Below are 21,786 nucleotides of genomic sequence, written 5' to 3'. Positions count from 1 at the left end.
TTCTGACCATTTACTTTCCTTCTAGGAATGGTACACACCAATATACCATCATGCCTCCAGTTGAGTCTTGCCATGTACGGGGCGGAGGAAGGGTTGCTTAGGACTATTATGAAGATTTTCAGGAAGAGAGCTAGGATTATTTGGTTGTATCAAAATGAATAGGTCCACATTTTGATCCTATTTACAAGGCTTCATTGCACCATCTGACTTGAAAGCCTGCCTTTCTGATAGCGATCACCTCAGTAAGTAGGGTTAGTGAAATCCCAGCCTTGTGCACTTGTGAACTTTTTGAGATGGTGATTTCCACATTAGGAGATGTTCACTACAGAGAGGAACAGTGAGATTTGCAACTTGGCCGGCAGGTGGCAATGCCAGAGACCCAGCGGAAATGCTTTTCAAATTGATTAGATGGCAAAGTTCATCTATGTTTTTCTTCTAATACTGCTCATCCCGAGAGCTATTCTCAAGCTATAAATGGAACAATGCAAGACCATGGACTTGGTAGCAGTGGGTCCAGTTCAAATCAGACCTGCACCTGCAATCAAGACAATACAGAAATATTCTACATCACAATCAGAGTTTCCTCAAATTGACAGTATGGCTCATCAGCCACAGAATTTGGTTACTTGACGAACAAGTTCCTTACCCTCGGTAACGCATTATGTGGTAGAGACTCCATCTTGCTGCAGATTCCTTACCTTTGAATTCCCTGGAGTCAGCTTTGAATCTGGAATTTTTTTGCTGAGCAACACATTGCGCACTCTGTCGGGTGGCGTTGTTCGGATCCGCATGTATCGTTTGGCCTGCCGTGGCGATGTTGGAGCCATCTGTGACGTCATAGGCGCCTATAAAGGCACCACTCCGGCATGCGTACATCAGTTCTTTTACCCCCGAACTTCCACGCCAGAAGTGCATAGTCGTGGTGTAAGGAAATGCCTCCTTGGCATGGTTACCCCCTAACTTTTTGCTGATGCTAAGTTATGATTTGAAAGTGTGCTGGGACCCGGCTAACCAGGCCCCAGCACCAGTGTTCTTTCCCTTAACTGTACCTTTGTCTCCAAAATTGGCAAAACCTTGGCACTCGGGTAAGTCCCTTGTAACTGGTATCCTTGGTAACAAGGGCCCTGATGCCAGGGAAGGTCTCTAAGGGCTGCAGCATGTCTTATGCCACCCTGGGGACCCCTCACTCAGCACATGCACACTGCTTTACAGCTTATGTGTGCTGGTGGGGAGAAAAAGACTAAGTCGACATGGCACTCCCCTCAGAGTGCCATGCCAACCTCATAATGCGTAGGTAAGTCACCCCTCTAGCAGGCCTTACAGCCCTAAGGCAGGGTGCACTATACCACAGGTGAGGGCATATGTGCTTGAGAACTATGCTTCTATAGTGTCTAAGCAAAACCTTAGACATTGTAAGTGCAGGGTAGGCACAAGAGTATATGGTCTGGGAGTCTGTCAAACATGAATTCCACAGTTACATAATGGCTACACTGAAAACTGGGAAGTTTGGTATCAAACTTCTCAGTACAATAAATGCACACTGATGCCAGTGTGCAATGTATTGTAACATACACCCAGAGGGCATCATAGAGATGCCCCCTGAATACCAACCCGACTTCTAGTGTAGGCTGACCAGTTTATGCCAGCCTGCCACACACCAGACATATTGAGGGCCACCTGAGGATAGTGCCTTTGTCATTCTGTGGCCAGGAACAAAGCCTGTACTGGGTGGAGGTGCTTCTCACCTCCCCCTGCAGGAACTGTAACACCTGGCGGTGAGCCTCAAAGGCTTACCCCTTTTGTTACAGCGCCCCAGGGCATCCCAGCTAGTGGAGATGCCGGCCCCGCCGGCCACTGCCCCCACTTTGGGTGGCAAGGCTGGAGGAGATAATGAGAAAAATAAGGAGGAGTCAACCACCAGTCAGGACAGCCCCTCAGGTGTCCTGAGCTGAGGTGACCAATACCTTGAGAAATCCTCCATCTTGTGGATGGAGGATTCCCCCAAAGGGATTAGGGATGTGCCCCCCTCCCCACAGGGAGGAGGCACAAAGAGGGTGTAGCCACCCTCAGGGCCAGTAGGCACTGGCTACTGCCCTCCCAGACCTAAACACACCCCTAAATTCAGTAGTTAGGGGCACCCAGAACCTAGGAAACGAGATTCCTGCAACCTTAAAAAGGACTGCTGACCTGAAGCCCTGCAGTGAAGACGGAGACGACAAGTGCTTTGGCTCCAGCCCTACCGGCCTGTCTCCCAACTTTGAAGAAAAACTGCAACAGCAACAGGGTCCAGCGACCTCTGAAGCTTTAGAGGACTACCCTGCATCTAAAGGACCAAGAAACTACTGAGAACAGCAGCCCTGTTCAAGAAACTGCAACTTTCTGCAACAAAGAAGCAACTTTAAAGACCCAACGTTTCCCGCCTGAAGCATGAGACTTTCCACTCTGCACCCGACGCCCCCGGCTCGACCTGCGGAAAACTAATACTACAGGGAGGACTCCCCGGCACTGCAAGCCCGTGAGTAGCCAGAGTTGACCCCCCTGAGTCCCAACAGCGACTCCTGCAGAGGAAATCCAGAGGCTCCCTCTGATCGCGACTGCCTGTAACAAGGAACCCGACGCCTGGAACCAGCACTGCACCCGCAGCCCCCAGTACCTGAAGTAACCGAACTCCAGTGAAGGAGCGCCCCCAGGCGACCCTCTGCCTAGCCCAGGTGGTGGCTACCCCGAGGAGCCCCCCCTGTGCCTGCCTGCATCGTTGAAGAGACCCCCGGGTCTCCCCATTGATTCCTGTCTGAAACCCGACGCCTGTTTGCACTCTGCACCCAGCCGCTCCTGTGCTGCTGAGGGTGTATTTTCTGTGCCTGCTTGTGTCCACCTCCCTCCCGGTGCCCTACAAAACCCCCCTGGTCTGCCCTCCGAAGACGCGGGTACTTACCTGCTGGCAGACTGGAACTGGGGCACCCCTATTTATATTGAAGCCTATGTGTTTTGGGCATCTCCTTGACCTCTGCACCTGACAGGCCCTGAGCTGCTGGTGTGGTCACTTTGGGGTTGCCTTGAACCCCCAACGGTGGGCTACCTTGGACCCAACGTTGAACCCTGTAAGTGTTTTACTTACCTGTGAACTTAACAATTACTTACCTCCCCCAGGAACTGTTGATTTTTGCACTGTGTCCACTTTTAAAATAGCTTATTGCCATTTTTGGCAAAACTGTACATGCTATTGTGATTATTCAAAGTTCCTAGAATACCTGAGTGAAAAAGCTTTCATTTAAAGTATTATTTGTAAATCTTGAACCTGTGGTACTTAAAAGAAACTAAGAAAATATATTGTTCTATGTAAAAACCTATTGGCCTGGAATTGTCTTTGAGTGTGGGTTCCTCATTTATTGTCTGTGTGTGTACAACAAATGCTTAACACTACCCTCTGATAAGCCTACTGCTCGACCACACTACTACTAAATAGAGCATTAGAATTATCTCTTTTTGCCACTATCTTGCCTCTAACGGGAACCCTTGGACTCTGTGCACACTATTTCTTACTTTGAAATAGTATATATAGAGTCAACTTCCTACACCTGGGTTATGACCAAGTCCGGCTTTGGATGACTAACTAAACACGACGGGGCGTCCTCTACGGTCTTATATTTTTTTGTCCAATCTAGGCAAGACTGCCATCACCGCAGCTGGGTTTCTCATCACCTTGAGACCTTCCTCCCAGAAGTAGCCTATTATTGGTATGGAACCGACACTTTTCAGATAAGGCTCCTTGAAGTCATAAAAAAACAATCCATTTGCTTAGATGGCATGGGCAATGGAAATCTCTTTGCTGCTCTCTCAAGCAGATTATGGAAACACCCAATATCTCCAGGGGGAGAATCCACCAGAGTAGGCGATGGAGATGAGGGTGTCAGCAATATATAGTTGCCCCAATCTGAGTTCGTATCCTGCAACTCTCCTTCTCTCTCTTCATCCGAAGAGTCAGTAACCTGCATGAAAGACCTTTGCGGGGTACTTCTGGCCGATCTAGGAGATAACCTAGGCTGTGGCACTGGTGTGGCAGGCATCTAGGGAGGAGGCGCTGTTGAACGTCCGATTGTGGCACTGATGGAAACCTCTTTTTAAAATTTGATAACATAAGTTGTAAATCAGAAATAAGGGAACTCGGGACACAGACTATGTCTTCTGGTAGATATGGCTGCTGTCGTTGAGGAGAATAATACTGTTGCTAATACTCCTCTTCAACGTCTTGACACTAATCATGGAGTTGTGAAGGGCTATGGGCTGCCCCAAACGGCCCATCAGAATCTTCCTCCAAAAGATGAGTTGGGATTAATGGTGTAACCTTACTTGGGGATGTAGCGCTTGGAGTGATATCTCCCCTTCCAGAAAAAGACTGTTTTTCTCCTCGTCGATGGTGTCGACGACGGTGCCATTGACAAGGTTGTTGACAAAGTTGTGTCCAATAGTCCCACTGCTCCCGTTGACGGTGTCGCAGATGATAGCGTAGACATAGAAAACCCTCTTTGTCAATGGTGTCGTCAACTGAGCCGTTGTCGGAATCATCGTTGATGCAGACTTTTTGATCTTCAACGTCGACGGCCTAGATTTTGTTACCATTGATGCGGCTGTCGTCAACGAGCAGGAAGTCACCATCGAAAGACTGGTTACCATCATTGTCGTTGATGCAGCCGCTGTGTAAGATCTCGTCGACGACGATGACTTCGTCGACGGTGGAATAGTCGTCAACGGTCTATCTTCAGGCACTGAAGAAAGCTTTCTGAACGCCGTCAGAACCTTTGGAGGAGGCATAGAAGGCTCTGAGGAAGGTTTAGGAACCTCGTTTGTTGTTGAAGACCGATGCTTAGTCTTAGAGGATTTTCTCCCCTGAGGTGAGGAGGAGAGACTGCGGCCTTCACCAGACCCCAGTGAGGTCTTTTTGAAAGACTTTGAGGGTTGTTTTGAACCCTTTTCAGAATGAGGTGATCTTTGCCTCTTTTGTGACCACTTAGAAGACCATGAAGCCTCCTCCTTATCAGAGTCTGAGACGGGGTTTTTTCTTGATGTAAGCTTCTGGAGCCATATCAACAATCTCCCATGTCTATCCTTTAAAGTCTTTGAGGAAAAGGTATGACATACCTTACAGTCAGTAGCAGAATGTTCAGGATAGAGGCAATATATACAATCTGTATGAGAGGCTTCTGAATGGAGTCTTTTCTTCTCACAAGTGCTGCAGGCTCTAAAGAGACTTTCTTTCTCTGTCAGACATTATGCTGATATAACAGGCTCCAGAAAGTATGAGTGTAAATCAGAAACATTCAATAAGCAAATAGAGACGTGTGGTAGAAAATCTTAGGTGCTGGAGCTTCTCTCAGAAGGTGAGGCACTCTGATTGGCTGAGGCTCAAGTTTGGTCCTTTTTTGTATAAGGACTTGGATAGATTACTAAAATGTAGAGGTTTAATGTTATGGCTATTATGTCTTTATGGACATTGTCTTTTCTAAGGTATCGGGGACTCCTATCTCTACGACAGGGTATGATTCAAGCATGTGAATCTATGAAAGTTCCAATACTGGAGTAAAAGCAGGGACTTCTCCTGAAGTAGAGTTATGTACAAGCCGGGCCACAAGGCAACACCAAACTTAAACCCTCAGTGGCACAGGGGTGGCCAGGTGCAGAAATGGACTGCAGGCTCTGGCTGGGAGAGGTCAACCCACAGCTGCCCAGGTAGGTTGAGATGCCATGGATCGTGGGGACATAGACGATCCAGCTCCCCAAGGACCAGGGGTGCAGGGGTGTCCTTTGGTGTTGGAAACAGCTTACCAGGCAGGTCGCCGTCAGTTGGAGTTCACAGATTCCAATTGCAGGCGTCACTGTGGAGCCCGGCAGGGGTCAGCCCACAGTGGCCTCTTGGTACAAATCGCTGGGGAGCCTTCACTGGATTGGACTCAGGCTGGGGGCATCAGGTGCAGAGGAGGTTCCAGACTGCAGTTTTGTGGTTCCTCAAGCAGAGGACTTCTGTGAAGATGGTTTCTTTTGGACTGGTCCGCTGCCCAGGAGTGTTCTTGTTCTTTATTGAAGGGAGGTAGTCCTTCCAAGGCTTTGGAGGGAAAGACATTTTCTTGTGCAGGTTCTTTGAAGGCTGCAGATAGGCTGGTAGAGCTAGGGCCAAGTCAGTGGGTGTCTCCAGTCTTCTCTGATGGTGTGACTTCGTGGTGACCAGTTCTTCTTAGGTCAACAGGAATCTAATTCTGGGGTTCAGGGGTGCCACCTAAATACTGAATTTAGGGGTGTTACATAAAGTGGTAGGTGGTAGCCAATGGCTACTCACTTTAGAGGTGTTATAGAAAGTGGCAGGTGGTAGCAATGGCTGCAACCTTCCTATGACCACTTACTATGGGAAGTGGCATAGCCCTAATTCTAATGGCCTAATTCCTTCCATGCAAGATGGAGAAATTTAAAAAGTATTGTCCACTTCAGCTCATCCACCCTTGGGGGTGGAACTGTCACTAAAGTGGGCACTCCACCTAAATTACCTTATTTTACTGCTAGTCTTGCCACCAAACATGGTGTCAAAAACTGGGGGGAATCAGTCTCCAACACCATTTTGAGAGGCCTGGGTTGCATTTCAAAGGCGGCAAAGCCTTTGAATCTCCCCGACCTGGAATGTCCATCCTGCCTTGAAAAGGAGGTCATACCTCTACCCAGAGCAGGCCTTTGTTCTGAGCCCTCAAGAGCATTGGCTCTCACCTCAGGGGGCCAGACCAGTCAGTGCCCACACTAGAAGATGGTAGGGACTGAGTTAACCCCAAACACCCAGCACCAGCAACACAGGGCCGGTCAGGTGCAGAGGGCAAAGAGGGGCCCAAACAGCATAGGTGCCTAAGGAGAACAGGGGTGCTCTAGTTCCAGTCTGCTAGCAGGTAAGTACCTGTGTCCTCAGGGTGCAGACCAGGGGGGTCCCAAATAGCACACAAAATATACCGTCAGTGGCACAGGGGCGGTCGGGTGCAGTGTGTGAGCAAGGCGTCGGGTTTTGTATTGAAATCAATGGTGGGACCTGGGGGTCATTCTGGTGACGAAGGCAGGGCACAGGGGGGCTTCTCTGGCCAACCACCTACTGGGCTAGGATGAGGGCCGCCTGCTCGTCACTCCTGCACTGGTAGGCGGTTCCTCTTGGTCCTGGGGGCTGCGGGTGCAGTGCTTGGTCCAGGCGTCTGGTTCCTTTGATACCAGGCAGTCGCGGTCAGGGGGAGCCTCTGGATCCTCTCTCCAGGCATCGCTGTGGGGGCGCAGGGAGGTCGACTCAGGCTGTCCGCGTCGTTGGGGTCACCTGGGGGTCCTCTCTGCGGTGTTGGTTCTTCTGACCTCGAACTGGGGGCTTCTGGTGCAGAGTGTGAAGACCCTTGCTTCGGAGTGAGGTGAGAGTCTCTTTAAAGTTGGTTTCTTGTTGCTGTTTGTGGACAGAGCCGCTGTCCTCAGGAAGTTCTTGGTCCTTTAGTTGCAGGTAAGTCCTTCTGAGTCCTCAGAGGTCGCTGTTCCCACTGGATGCTTGGCTCTGCAGGTTCTTTAAGTCTGGAGACAGTCCGGTAGGGCTGGGACCAGGTCACTTGTCTCCATGGTCTCTGCGGGGCTTTCAGGTCAGCAGTCCTCCTTTCTTCAGGTTGCAGGAAACTGACGGGTCACACCTATATACTCAATTTATGGGTTTGTTTAGGGCTGGGGGGGGCAGAAGCCAATGGCTACTATCCTGGAGGGTGACTACACACTCTGTGCTCCTCCCTGTGGGGAGAGGGGTACATCCCTAATCCAATTGGGGGAACCTCCAAAACAAGATGGATAATTTCTTAAGGCAGGGGTCACCTCAGGACACCTTGGGTGGTGACTCCTTGTTTTTTCTCATTATCTCCTGCGGACTTGCCGCCAAAAGTGGGGGCTGTGTCCGGAGGGGCTGGCATCTCCACTAGTTGCTGTGCCCTGGGGGGCTGTAACAACAGGTTTGAGCCTTTGAGGCTCACTGCCAGGTGTTAAAGTTCCTGCAGGGGGAGGTGAGAAGCACCTCCACCCAGTGCAGGCTTTGTTCCTGGCCACAGAGTGACAAAGGCACTCACCCCATGTGAGCAGAAACCCGTCAGGTTGTGGCAGGCTGGCAGGAACTGGTGAGCCTAACACTAGGAATTTGACTGGTATAGAGGGGGCATCTCTAAGATGCCCTCTGTGTGCATTTTTCAATAAATCCCACACTGGCATGAGTGAGGATTTATTGTGCTGGGAAGACTGATACCAGACTTCCCAGAATTCAGTGTAGCCATTATGGAACTGTGGAGTTTGTGGTGGACAGACTCCCAGACCATATACTCTTTATGGCTACCCTACACTTACAATGTCTAAGATTTGGCTTAGACAATGTAGGGGGATAATGCCCATGCAACTATGCCCTCAAACTGTGGTATAGTGAACCATGCCTTAGGGCTGTAAGGCCTGCTAGAGGGGTGACTTACCTATGCCACAGGCAGTGTGAGTTGGGCATGGCACTCTGAGGAGAGTGCACTGTCGACTTAGTCATTTTCTCCCCACGAGCACACACAAGCTGTGAGGCAATGTGCATGTGCTGAGTGAGGAGTCCTCAGGGTGGCATAGTACATGCTGCAGCCCTTAGAGACCTTCCCTGACCACAGGGCCATTTACAAGGGACTTATCTGGGTGCCAGGGCAGTGCCAATTGTGGAGACAAAGGTACAGTTTAGGGAAAGAACACTGGTGCTGGGGTATGGTTAGCAGGGTCCTAGCACACTTCCAATCAAAGCCGGCATCAACAAAAGGCAAAAAGTTAGGCAGTAAGGATTAGTTACTTACCTGTAAATCCTAGTTCTCTTCCAGGGGTATCCTCATCAAAGTCATAAACATTGAATATTCCCGCCCCTGTGAGGGGACCCCGGAGCATATATATATAAAATACATACATATTATCATGTGTAAAACAGCAATGCAGGCTATAATCATAAATAGGCTAAAATGCTTTATTTCTATGCAAGTTTTTTTTTTTTTTTTTTTTTTTTTTTTTAATATTATATTATAAAATCACAATAGATCATAAATATCTACCTAAGCCCCAAAAACTGGACTTAGGGAAGTAAACAGCAGTAAATAGCAGAGAAAAATAGAAAAAACCACATTGAAAAACAATGAAGCATTCTTAGCCAATAGGCTGCATGCAGGTTAACACAGGAGAACCATAAAAACTTTGGCACCGTGCCTTTAAGACCCTGAGCACCTCCAGTATCCCACCATGCCTCAGGGGTGAAGGGAAGGTGACAGTTGGTTCACAGTTAGGTCAGTACTTTTTTACGGTGACAATCTGTGTAACTGATCAGAAAGATAATCTGTCCTGCACTTCTAGGAGACTTAAGTCCGGGGAGGAGGGTGGGTTGTTTATGACTTTGATGAGGATACCCCTGGAAGAGAACTAGGATTTACAGGTAAGTAACTAATCCTTCTCTTCCAGGGGATCCTCATCAATAGTCATAAACATTGAATAGATTAGCAAGACCATCCCTAAACTCTGCGGACTGTCCGAAAGAAGTGCAGGAAAGAATACATATTCATGCAAATAGATTTCTAAGAGAGGCCTGCCCCACCTGGGCATCCGCTCTTGCATCCGAGTCTAAACAGTAATGCTTAGTAAAGGTATGCACAGACTTCCATGTAGCAGCCTTACAAATCTCGGAAATTGGTACATTGTTAAGGAGGGCAGCAGTAGCCGCTTTTCCCCTTGTGGAATGCGCTTTTGGCCTAGCCAGTAATTGCTTATTAGCCAGTTGGTAAGTGTTAACAATACAAGACACAATCCATCTTGATATAGTTCGTTTAGACGCTGCCTCTCCTGTTCTTAAATGACCATAATTCAGAAACAAATGGTTAGAATGTCTAATCGGTTTTGTTTTGTCCAAATAGAATTTCAGCACTCTTTTTAAGTCTAAAGAATGCAATGCTTTCTCAGCCGGAGTCTCCGGATTGGGAAAGAAAGTCGGTAAAGATATAGTCTGATTGATATGGAATTCTGACACCACCTTCGGAAGGAAAGATGGGTGAGTTCGCAGAACCACTCTATTATCGTGAAAAACCGTGTACGGTTCTCTACAAGACAGAGCCTGAATTTCGCTGACCCTCCTCGCTGAAGTAATGGCCACCAAAAAAGCCGTCTTCCACGTAAGGTGCTGTAAAGAGGCCTTGTGGATAGGTTCAAAGGGAGGGCCCATAAGTTTTGACAGGACTACATTCAGTTCCCATGGAGGAGAAGGTCTCCGAATGGGAGGAAAAACCTTTTTCAAGCCTTCTAAAAAATCCTTGACTACAGGTATCGTAAAGAAGGATTCCTGAGAAGGCGACTTACGATACGCTGTAATTGCAGATAAATGAACCTTAATAGAAGATACCTGCAGACCAGACTTCGCCAGATGAAGTAAATAGGATAGTATGACGTCCTCCTGAGCTCGTATGGGATTTATACCTTGTTGAGAGCACCAGATGTAAAATCTCTTCCACTTAAAAGCGTAAGAACGCCGCGTGGAAGGTCGTTTTGACTCTTTCAAGATGCTCATGCACTCCTGTGAGAGCCCTAGGTGCCCATACTGTAGGAATTCAGGAGCCATGCTGTCAAGCTCAGAGAGGGAAGGTTGGGATGTAGGATTCTGCCTTCCATCCTGCTCAGGAGATCCGGTCTGCACGGCAACCTCCTGTGAGGTCTTTCCGATAAGTTGAGTAGGTCCGTGTACCAGAATTGGCGGGGCCATTGTGGCGCTATCAGAATCATTCTGGTTCTGGATTTGTAAAATTTGTTGATTACTGCCGGTATGAGGGGAATCGGTGGAAAGGCGTAGAGAAATGTCCCTGACCAGTTGATCAACAGGGCATTCCCTTGAGATCCCGGACGGCAGAACCTGGACGCGAAGTCTGGGCATTTTTTGTTTGTTTCGTCTGCAAAGAGATCCAACTGAGGTCGACCCCATTGACCGAAGATGTCCTCGACGACTTCGTCGTGTAGCACCCAGTCGTGCGCGTCTTCCAGATGTCTGCTCAGGAAATCTGCCTCTACGTTTTGCTGACCTGGCAGGTGTACCGCTGTGATAGACATTCCCCTGGCCAGGAGCCAATGCCATATCGTTTGGGATTCTCGAGACAGAGGTAGTGATCTTGTTCCCCCCTGTTTGTTCAGGTAATACATTGTGGTTGTATTGTCTGTCTGAACTAGGATAGATTTCCCCTGAACCAATGGAGAGAAAGATTTGAGAGCCAGATGGACTGCTCTGAGTTCCAGTAGATTTATGTGATAGTTCTTTTCCTTGTCGGACCACAGACCCTGAGCTTGGAAGGAACCCAGATGAGCACCCCAACCCTGAAGAGACGCATCAGTCACCAGAGTGTCGACTGGAATTGTCTGGTGAAACGGAGAACCTATCGACAGGTGTGGTCTGTGCATCCACCATTGTAGTGATTGAAAAGCCACTGTTGGTAGTCGAACTCTGTCCTCCCAGTGACCAGTCTTTTGGCTCCAATTGTTCTCTAATGCCTCCTGAAGGGGCCTCATGCGTAGCCTGGCATTCGGGACAATGAAGATGCATGAAGCCATGGAGCCCAGAAGCGATGTCACCTGACGAGCTGTAGGTGCATCGGCTGTTAATAGATGTTGACACTTCCTGTGGATTGATAAAAGTCGTTCCTCCGAAGGATACACTCTTTGGAGCTCTGTGTTTAGTATCGCTCCCAGGTAGCGGAGGTTTTGTGTTGGAATCAAGGTTGACTTGTCGTGGTTGATTTGAAGACCTAGAGACTCGAAAGTTCTTAGAACGATATCTCGATGTTTTCTCGCCTGATCCGGAGATGAGGCCTTCACTAGCCAGTCGTCCAGGTAGGGATAGACGAATATTTTTTGTCTTCGAAGGTGTGCCGCTACCACTGCTACACATTTTGAAAAGACTCGGGGTGCAGACTTCAGGCCGAATGGAAGGACTCTGAATTGGTAGTGCTGTGACGCTATCTGGAAACGTAAAAATTTCCGATGTTTGGTTGCTATTGGGATGTGAAAATATGCATCCTGTAGATCGATGGAGCACATCCAGTCTCCCTGATGCAGTTGCGGGACAATCTGGTGAAGGGCTAGCATCCTGAACTTTTGTTTTCTTATGTACTTGTTCAGGAGCCGTAAGTCCAGAATTGGTCTGAAGAGGCCCTGTTGACCTTTTTTCGCCACCAGAAAGTAACGGGAGTACACCCCTTTTCCTTTTTGTGCCGGAGGAACCTTTTCTACAGCTTTCTTTTGTAGGAGTGCGAGAACTTCCTTGCGTAGCAGGCTGAGATGAGAAGGAAAACACCTTGCTGGCGGCAAGTGTGGAGGAGGTTTTTTGAAAAGGAGAGAATAGCCATGTTCGACAATATTGAGCACCCATTTGTCTTTTGTGATTGAGTGCCACTCGCGAAGATGATGCGTAACACTTCCCCCCACCGGAGTGGTGCACAGTGCTGAGGGAAGCAATGCCTCATTGCTTTGATGGCGTCTTTGCTGTAGACTGTTGAGGTCTACTTGACCCTCTGTCTCTTGTGGGTCTACGTGCCTGAAACAGGGGACGTCCCTGTCGTTGTTGTGGCCTTTGAGACCAGTGAGGGGTTTGAACCCTCTGCTGGAATGGTCGTCTGTCATACGGCCTGTACCTCCGCCTGAAGTCTTTTTTACGTTCCAGGCCCACTGCCCTCATCGTGTCGACTTCCGTTTTCATTCGGGCCATCTCTTCATCCGCGTGGGTACCGAACAACGAACTCCCGCTGAATGGGAGGTTCAAAATGCGCTGCTGTGCTTCCTGCTTCAGACCCGTGAGCCGTAGCCAGGAAGACCTCCTAGCGCAGATTCCGTGCGCATACCCATGCGCAGCCAAATCCGCCCCGTCCGCCGCCGCGCTGATGACCTGGTTAGATACTAGGCCCCCTTCCTGCAAGATTTCCTGGAAGTCCTGTCTATCTTCCCTGGGCAACTTTTCTGTAAATCTGTGGAGTGAGTCCCACAGAGAGCGGTCATATCTGCCCAGAAGTGCTGAGGCGCTGGAGACCTTCATAGCAGATGCCGCCGTACCGCACATCTTTCTCCCCAGAGAGTCTAGGTGTCTGCTCTCCTTATCCGGGGGGACTGTGGAAGATGATGCCACAGAGTGTGTTTTTCTGGCTGCGGCTAAGATCACAGAGTCCGGTGGCGGATCCTTCCGCAGGAATAAAGGATCTTGTTCCGGAGCTTTGTATTTCTTTTGAATCCTAGCCGGGGCAGACTTGAGAGTGGCTGGAGACAGAAAAGTGTCCATAGTCGGTTGCAGCAAACCCGGTACTAGTGGCAGCAGTTTTCTCGAGACTGATCTGTGTTGTAGGGTCTCAAAGATAACTGAGGATGAGGTGGCCGGCTCTGGTACCTCAATATTTAGCTTCTGCGCTCCCCTTAGAAGAACCTCATTAAAAGTGGTGATATCATCCACCGGGGAAATCCTAGCAGGTGGAGAATCTGTGAGTGTGGGGGAGTAGCGCCCCACAGACGATCCTGAAGAAGACCAAGAAGGTGATCTTCTGCGTGGTGTTCGTGACCTGGTTCTCCTTCGGGAACGGGACCTGCTCCGAGAGGCTGTAGCAGAGTGTGCAGGTCTTGTGGTCGGCTGACGAGAAGCAGAACGAGCCCGTCCTGCTCTAGCTGTAGGCGATGGCGTTCTCGGTAATGAGGCAGTAGGAGAATACATCCTCGAGTATTGTGAATCCGGGGATGCTGTGATGGGAGAAACATGCCCCGATGCTCTGGAATGGGATGATGCACTCCTTATAGAGACCACCGGTGAGGGAGCTTTGTCCGCTGGCTCCACTGCCTGTGACACCGCTGAAGGTTGTGTCGACGTCGATTGTATCCTCGACGTCGAAGGTTGCGCTGGCTGGTCTGCTCTCGACGTCGAATGTCCTGACGTCGGAGGTCTTGCCGTCGAGTGTCTTGACGCCGATCGCCTATCACGGGACCTGGACCTACTCGCCGTCGTGTGTCTCGACGTTGAGTGGCGAGTGGTCGACGGCGGATGTTCATGCCGTCGAGGTGTTTTTGGTGTTGTGTCCTTCGACGCCAAGGGGTGAGACGTTCTCAACGGCGAACGGGAGCGCCGGAGATGACTCGACGCCGAACGGCGGCCTGCCGTCGACGGAGATGTACCCCTGTGTCCATGCTTCGACGTTTTGTCCCTCGACGTCGGTCTGGTCGCCGTCGACGGCGATCTATGCCGGTGAGACGGTGGTGCCGATGACGTCGATGGAGAACAAACAGGTACAATCCTACCTGTCGACGTCGAACGGGCCATTCCTTCTGCTGTAGGTCTGGGAAGTGAAGAGGATGTTGACTTTTTCCTCTCCTGAAGCCCATGTAGCCTGATCTTCTCTCTGTCTTTGAGAGTCCTCCTTGACATGTTCTTACAATACTTGCAGGTGTCAGGACAGTGACTCTGTGGCAGGCAGACAATACACAGAGAGTGTGGGTCTGACTGGGCTTTCTTCTTCCCACAAGAGGGACATTTTACAAAAAGAGAAGGCATTTTTCTGTCAGAAAAAACCTTCCTAGCTCAGACAAAGATATTACTTGTCGAGTGAAAAGTGAAAAACGCTTTTTTTTAAAGAATTTTTCTGAGGAAAACTCAGAAAAACTGAGAGCTCAATGCTCCAGGATCCTCTCAGAAGAAGCCGGAAAAAAGAACTGACCTAACTGTGAACCAACTGTCACCTTCCCTTCACCCCTGAGGCATGGTGGGATACTGGAGGTGCTCAGGGTCTTAAAGGCACGGTGCCAAAGTTTTTATGGTTCTCCTGTGTTAACCTGCATGCAGCCTATTGGCTAAGAATGCTTCATTGTTTTTCAATGTGGTTTTTTCTATTTTTCTCTGCTATTTACTGCTGTTTACTTCCCTAAGTCCAGTTTTTGGGGCTTAGGTAGATATTTATGATCTATTGTGATTTTATAATATAATATTAAAAAAAAAAAAAAAAAAAAAAAAAAAAAAACTTGCATAGAAATAAAGCATTTTAGCCTATTTATGATTATAGCCTGCATTGCTGTTTTACACATGATAATATGTATGTATTTTATATATATATGCTCCGGGGTCCCCGCACAGGGGCGGGAATATTCAATGTTTATGACTATTGATGAGGATCCCCTGGAAGAGAACCATGCCAACAGTGTTATTTTCCTACAACCCATTTAAGAAACAGGTCACCACTATAATTAGGTAGTCATGCTTCATTTTGGTGAGTGATTAACAAGAGCACAGCCAAAAACTGAGAATGTCACGGTTCCTAAACATAATCAGTAACAGCTTTATCACTGTCCAGTAGGTAGGAGTCCCATATTTACTATGAAAGCTTGGAAGCTGTTTAAAGAAACATTTTAAAATATAGGTATCCAGGACCAGGGCTTTCTTGTACAATTTTAAACAGTTAAGCACTGAAAACGTGTTAAGGGTTAAAACATCTAGTTAATTAAACTTACATCCACACTTAACAGGGCCCCATACATATAAAGTTGAAGCTACAAACCTTTGCTGAATCATCCAACCATGTGTCCACTGTGTCGCAGGCAGATCTCAGATCAGATTCACCAAACTCATATTTTTTAGACCAACCGAGAGGAGCATACCGTAGACGTTCCTGAATTACAGCATGAAACCAGGCAAGAAGAAAGTATAACCTTGCTCGTTCATTTGGAGACTGAAACGAAATTCAAACAATTAAAAATTCATCAATGTAACAGCTTTCTTTTAATTTGTACAGCGCAGTTTATGCCAGAAAAATTTACTCACTTACCTGTAATACCTGTCATCCAGAGTTGGTATCTGTCATAGAGCCACATGCATGAATCGTTCCCAGTTGTCATTGATTCCCAACCTGGGGTGGAATGATTCAGGCGTGGGAATCTATGGAAGATCCTGTGTTAAAACACATACATTATCAATAAATATAAAAAGAACACTATTTTACTGCTAGAGCACAGTATCTTGAATTACCCATTCCTCTCAGAGACAGTGGATCCAAACTATATACATATAAATGCAGATCCCACTGCAATATACAAGATCCTACCCGCATCTAAACTCCCTAAGACTTAGGTAGTCGGCTGTCCCTTTTTAGAAAATATCTGAAAATCTACCTATGTAACAAATAATGAGTAACTAAAAATCTACCCCACCTTTGTAGTAAGCATCAGGAAACCTCTAGTGAACATTGTGCTTTATAAATTGCCAAACACTAACCATTAGCTTGTCGACATACCAGCACTTCTTAGTAATGACTGATCCAGTCTCCTTGACTGGGATCTCTTGCCTTCATATCTGGGACATTTTATCTGTGTGTAGTACAAGTTACTTACCTTCGGTAATGAAATATCTGGTAGAGGCATATTCTAGTTGCAGATTCCTTACCTTAAAATTTCTCCCAGGCGTCAGACTGGATCCGAAGATTTTTCCTCGAGCAATACCCTTGCGCGTCGGCGGGTGGCGTCGGTCGACTCCGCGGGTGTCATGGTCTCCATGACGACATCGGGAGAAGTAGGTAGACGCCGGCCTCACTCAGTTGCATCAGTTTCTTTTAACGACTTTCCACGCCAACGCACAAAGCCGCTAGGAACACAGATTGGTGCGCCAAAGCTAAGGACCTGAAAGGGGGGAACCCCTGTCCCTAAAAATCTATTTGCAAGAGGGGAGGATGGGTGGGCGGTAAGGAATCTACAACTAGAATATGTCTTTACCAGATATTTTGTTACCAAAGGTAAGTAACTCGTACATCTGATAGAGATTTCTAGTTGCATATTCCTTACCTTAGAATAGATACCCAAGCAACGCCATTCTCGGAGGTGGGCTGCGAACTAAGATCATACCAAAGTAGCCATCTCGACGGTCCTGACTGTCCAGGTAGTACTGTTTAGCAAACTTGTGCAGGGATGCCCAGGTGGCTGCCTGGCAGATATCAAAGACAGGAACTCCACATGCTAACGCAGTGGAAGCAGCAGTTGCACTGGTGAAATAAGCGCATGTAGGAAAATGGCCCTTGTTGCAGCTACCCCCACACTTTTTGCCTGTTATTGATACCGACTTGACTGAGAAGTGTGTTGGGATCCTGCTAAGCAGGCTCCAGCACCAGTGTTCTTTCACTTAAAAATTGACCATTGGTTCCACAATTGGCATAGCCCTGTCACATGTATAAGTCTCTTGTATCAAGGGCCCTGTGGCCAGGGAAGGTCTCTAAGGGCTTCAGCATGCATTATGCCACCCTGGGGACCACTCACTTAGAACATGCATACTGCCTCCCAGCTTGTGTGTGCTGGTGGGGAGAAAAAGACAAAGTTGACATGGCACTCCCCTCAGGGTGCCGTGCCCACAACACACTGCCTGTGGGATGGGTAAGTCACCCAACTAGAAGGCCTTACAGCCATAAGGCAGGGTGCAATATACCATAGGTTAGGGCATAGCTGCATGAGCCCTATGCCCCTACAGTGTCCAAGCAAAATCTTAGGCATTGTAAGTGCAGGGTAACCATAAAGAGTATATGGTCTGGGAGTTCGTCAAACACAAACTCCACAAGTTCCATAATAGCTACACTGGATACTGGGAAGTTTGGTATCACACTGATGCCAATGTGGGATTTATTGAGAAATGCACACAGAGGGCATCTTAGAGATGCCCCCTGCATACCAGCCCAACTACTAGTGCTAGGCTGACCGGTCTCTGCCAGCCTGCCACATCCAGACAGGTTTCTGGCCACATGGGGTGAGTGCCTTTGTGCACTCTGTGACCAAGAACAAAGTCTGTACTGGGTGGAGGTGCTTCACACCTCCCCCTGCAGGAACTGTAACACATGGCGGCAATGAGAAAAACAAGGAGAGTCACCCACCAGCCAACCAGGACAGCCCCTAAGGTGTCCTGAGCTGAGGTGACCCCTGCCTTAGGAAATCCACCATCTTGCTTTGGAGGATTCCCCCAATAGGATTAGTGATGTGACCCCCCCCCCCCCCCACCCCAAAGGGAGGAGGCACAAACTGGTTGTAGCCACCCTCAAGGACAGTAGCCATTGGCTACTGCCCCCCAGACCTAAACACACCCCTCAATTGAGTATTTATGGGCGACCCTGAACCCAGGAAACCAGAATCCTGACAACCTGAAACATGGAGGACTGCTCACCTGAAAGCCCCGCAGAGACGCCGGAGACGAAAACTGACTTGGCCCCATCCCTACCTACCTGTCTCCACACTCAAAGAATTTGCAACAGCCACGCATCCATCTGGACCAGCTACCTCTGCCGACTCAGAGGACTGCCTTGCAAACCTAAGGACCAAGAAGCTCTCGTGGACAGCGGCTCTGTTCAAAGTAACAAAGAAGAAACTATCTTTAAAGGGACTCCTATCTCACCCCTCAAGCCTGAGTCCCCACTACTCTGCACCCGACGCCCAAAACCAGCGTCCAGAGAAACCGACACAGCAGAGAGGACCCCCAGACGCCTCCAAGGACGTGTCCACCCTGAGACAACCTCCCTGCACCCTCACGACGACGCCTGCAGAGAGAATCCAGAGGACCCCCCTGACCGCGACTGCACAGTGACAAAGAACCCAAGGCCTGGAAGAACCACTGCACCCGCCTCCCCCAGGCCCGAGACGAACCAACTACTGGGGCAGGAATGACCAGCAGGCAGCCCTCATCTTTGGCCAGTCAGTGGCTGGCCCGGGAAGCCCCCCTCTGCCCTGCCTGCATCGCCAGATTGACCCCCGGGTCCCTCCATTGATTTCAATAGAAAACCCAATGCCTTGTTTGCACACTGTATTTTGTGTGCCTGTTTGGGACCCCCCCCCGTGCTCTACAACCCCCCCACCCGGTCTGCTCCCTGAGAACACAGGCACCTACCTTCTAGCAGACCAGAACCAGAGCACCCCTAGTCTCCATAGGCGCCTTTGTTATTTGGGCCCCTTTTTGACCTCTGCCCCTGACCGGCCCTGTGTGGCTGGTGATGGGTGTTTGGGATTAACTTGAACCCCAAATGGTGGGCTACCTATGCCCAGAGACTGAACTCTTAAGTGCTTTACTTACCTGAGAAAATAACCAATACTCACCTCCCCCAGGAACTGTTGATTTTTGCACTGAGTCCACTTTAAAAATAGCTTTATGCCATTTTATGCTTAACTGTGTACATTACTGTTGTGATTCAAAGTTCTAAATTTACCTATGCCAAGTACCTTAGAATTTATGTACTTACTTGAAATCTGAATATTGTGGTACTAAAATAAATAAAAATATTTTTTTTCTATAAAAAAACCTATTGGACTGGAGTTAAGTCTAAGTGTGTGTGTTCAAACAAATGCTTAACACTACCCTCTGATAAGACTAACTACTCGACCACACTACCACAAATAGAGCATTAGTATTATCTATTATTGCCACTATCAACCTCCAAGGGGAGCCCCTGGACTCTGTCCACACCATCTCTCACTTTGAGATAGTACATACAGAGGCAGCTTCCTACACATGGCCTCATAGAACTCCTCAAGTTGGCCAGGGGTAGCCCCGGCTCCCGGAAAATCGGAGAGGCTTGGGGTGGACCCAGACAGACTAAGGACAGAGGCCTAGAGCGTCGACGGTCTTCCCACGTCGCGTCGTGCGAGCGACGGGACAAAGTCGAAGAACGTTTTGTCTTCTTCGACTTCTTCTTACCCGAATGTCCTGATGACTTAGACGAAGAATAATGGTGGTGACTTCGCGATCAGTCTCCTGACTTTCCTCTCGAACGGTAACGACGTGGAGTCTAGTGTCAGACAGCCATGAGTTTCCAGGACTGCTCCCTCAAAGCTTTCGCGTTCATGGCCCAACACTCTGAGCACGACTTTGGGTCATGGTCGCGCTCCAAAACACCAGAGGCAACACTAGATGCGTATCGGTCACTGACATCATGCGGTGACAGGAGTCGCAGGGCTTAAATCAGGTCTTATGGGACATCCCTCGACGCACCAAAATGAATTTGACAAAATGTCGCAGTTAGTCAAAAAATGACTGGGGTAGTTCTTCTCCGGATCTACGCGTAGGCTGGCATGGAAAGAAAAGCACTGACATCAGCACAATGGGGTGGTGCCTACATACGACTGCAATGTCATTACAGCGACCATGACGCCCGTGGAGTCTACCGATGCCACCTAATGGCTCGCAGGTGTACTGCTCAAAGAAAAAATCTCTGGATCCAGTATGATGCCTAGGGAAATTCTAAGGTAAGGAATCTGCAACTAGGAGTCTATATCAGATCTCTGGATACAATGTTGCAGAAGTCTCATCCTCGTGGATCTGCAGCTTGTAGGTTCCTGGAGGGTCCAGTTGCGGTTCTGGAGGTCAGAAGTCGAAGTAAAGGTTGCAGAGGAGCCCTGCTAGAATCTTGCAAGCCGAATCCAAGGACCCATCCAAGAGAGAGACCCTAAATAGCGCTGAAAGGGGAGGATTGGTCACCTAACCAGGTAGCACGTATCAGGAGGGGGCTCAGACATCACCTGCCTGGCCACTCAGATGCTCCCAGAATTCCCTGCCAACCTTGGAAACCCAGGGACCATCTGGAGGAGCTCTGGGCAAAACCCATGGGGTGGTTATGGACGGAGGAGTGGTCACTCCCATTTCCAATGTCCAGTTTCGCACCAGAGCCGGGACTGGGGGTATCCCTGAATTGGTATGGACTGGTTTATGCACAAAGCAAAGCCAGTGGCTTGGGGAGGCAACCCCTCCCAAGCCATTCACACCTATTTCCAAAGGGAGAGAGTGTTACCTCCCTCTCCCAAAGGAAATCCTTCTTTCTGCCTTCCTGGGCTGGATCAGATTAAGCAGCAGGAGGGCATAAACCTGTCTGAGGAGTGGCAGCAGCTGGGCTGCCCGAGAAACCCTGTAAGACTGGTGGTAGCAATGCTGGGGGTCCTCTAAGGAGCCCCCAGAGTGCATGGAATCATACTTCCAATAGTATTTGCGTATGATTCCGACATGTTTGACACCAAACATGCCTGGGTTCGGAATTACCATTATGTAGCTGGACATAGGTAGTGACCTATGTCCAGTACATATATAAAATGGCAACCCAGAACTCGTGAAGTCCAGTAAAATGGTGCTGGAGTTCCTGGGGGCACACGTTAGTGCAGGGGTGCCCTCACACACAGGTACCTGCACCCTGTCCTCTGGGCTTTGGGGGCCTACCACAGGGGTGACTTACAGTGTCCTGGTGCAGTGATCTGTAGTGAAACTGGGTGTATGCACCCAGTTTATGCAGATTGCAATGGGAGGCCTGCTGAACCCTTTGCATGGGCTCCCTATGGGTGGCCGAATAACTGCTGCAGCCCACAGGGATCTCCTGGAGCCCCAATGACCTGGGTACCTAGGTACTATATACTAGAGACTTACATGGGGGAGGGGGGCAGTATGCAATTGTGTTGAGAAAAAGGTACAGCTTGGAGGAGAAAGCAAAGTTACTGGGCTCCTGGTTAGCAGGAACCCAGTAAACATAGTCAATACAGTCAAACATATTGACAAGAGGCAGAAAACGGGGGTAATCATGCCAAGAAAGAGACACTTTCCTACCCTCTGGGTACTGCCATCTTGTTTCCAAGGTTGGCAGGGAACTTTGGGAGCATCTGAGTGGCCACACCAGGCAGGTGACATCAGAGCCTGCTCCTGATCGGTGCTTACCTAGCTAGGTGACCAATCTCCCTTTCAGGGCTACT

The 21,786-nt window shown here is 48.9% G+C and overlaps 1 protein-coding gene across 2 annotated transcripts in view; it reads right to left on the bottom strand.

The window, feature by feature from the left end:
- DYNC1H1 (dynein cytoplasmic 1 heavy chain 1) overlaps positions 1 to 21,786 on the bottom strand; it is a 916,572-nt gene that overhangs the window by 151,585 nt on the left and 743,201 nt on the right. For both annotated transcript variants that reach the window (XM_069208347.1, XM_069208346.1), the window contains exon 70: positions 15,597 to 15,767. In XM_069208347.1, coding sequence (XP_069064448.1) covers positions 15,597 to 15,767 — 171 coding nt within the window. The remainder of the gene's footprint in view (positions 1 to 15,596; positions 15,768 to 21,786) is intronic.

Source organism: Pleurodeles waltl, chromosome 9 (assembly GCF_031143425.1).
Source record: "Pleurodeles waltl isolate 20211129_DDA chromosome 9, aPleWal1.hap1.20221129, whole genome shotgun sequence".
NCBI classification, from domain to species: Eukaryota; Metazoa; Chordata; class Amphibia; order Caudata; family Salamandridae; genus Pleurodeles; species Pleurodeles waltl.
Note: the sequence above shows the minus strand (reverse complement) of the source record. Positions and strands in the feature narration are given on the sequence as shown.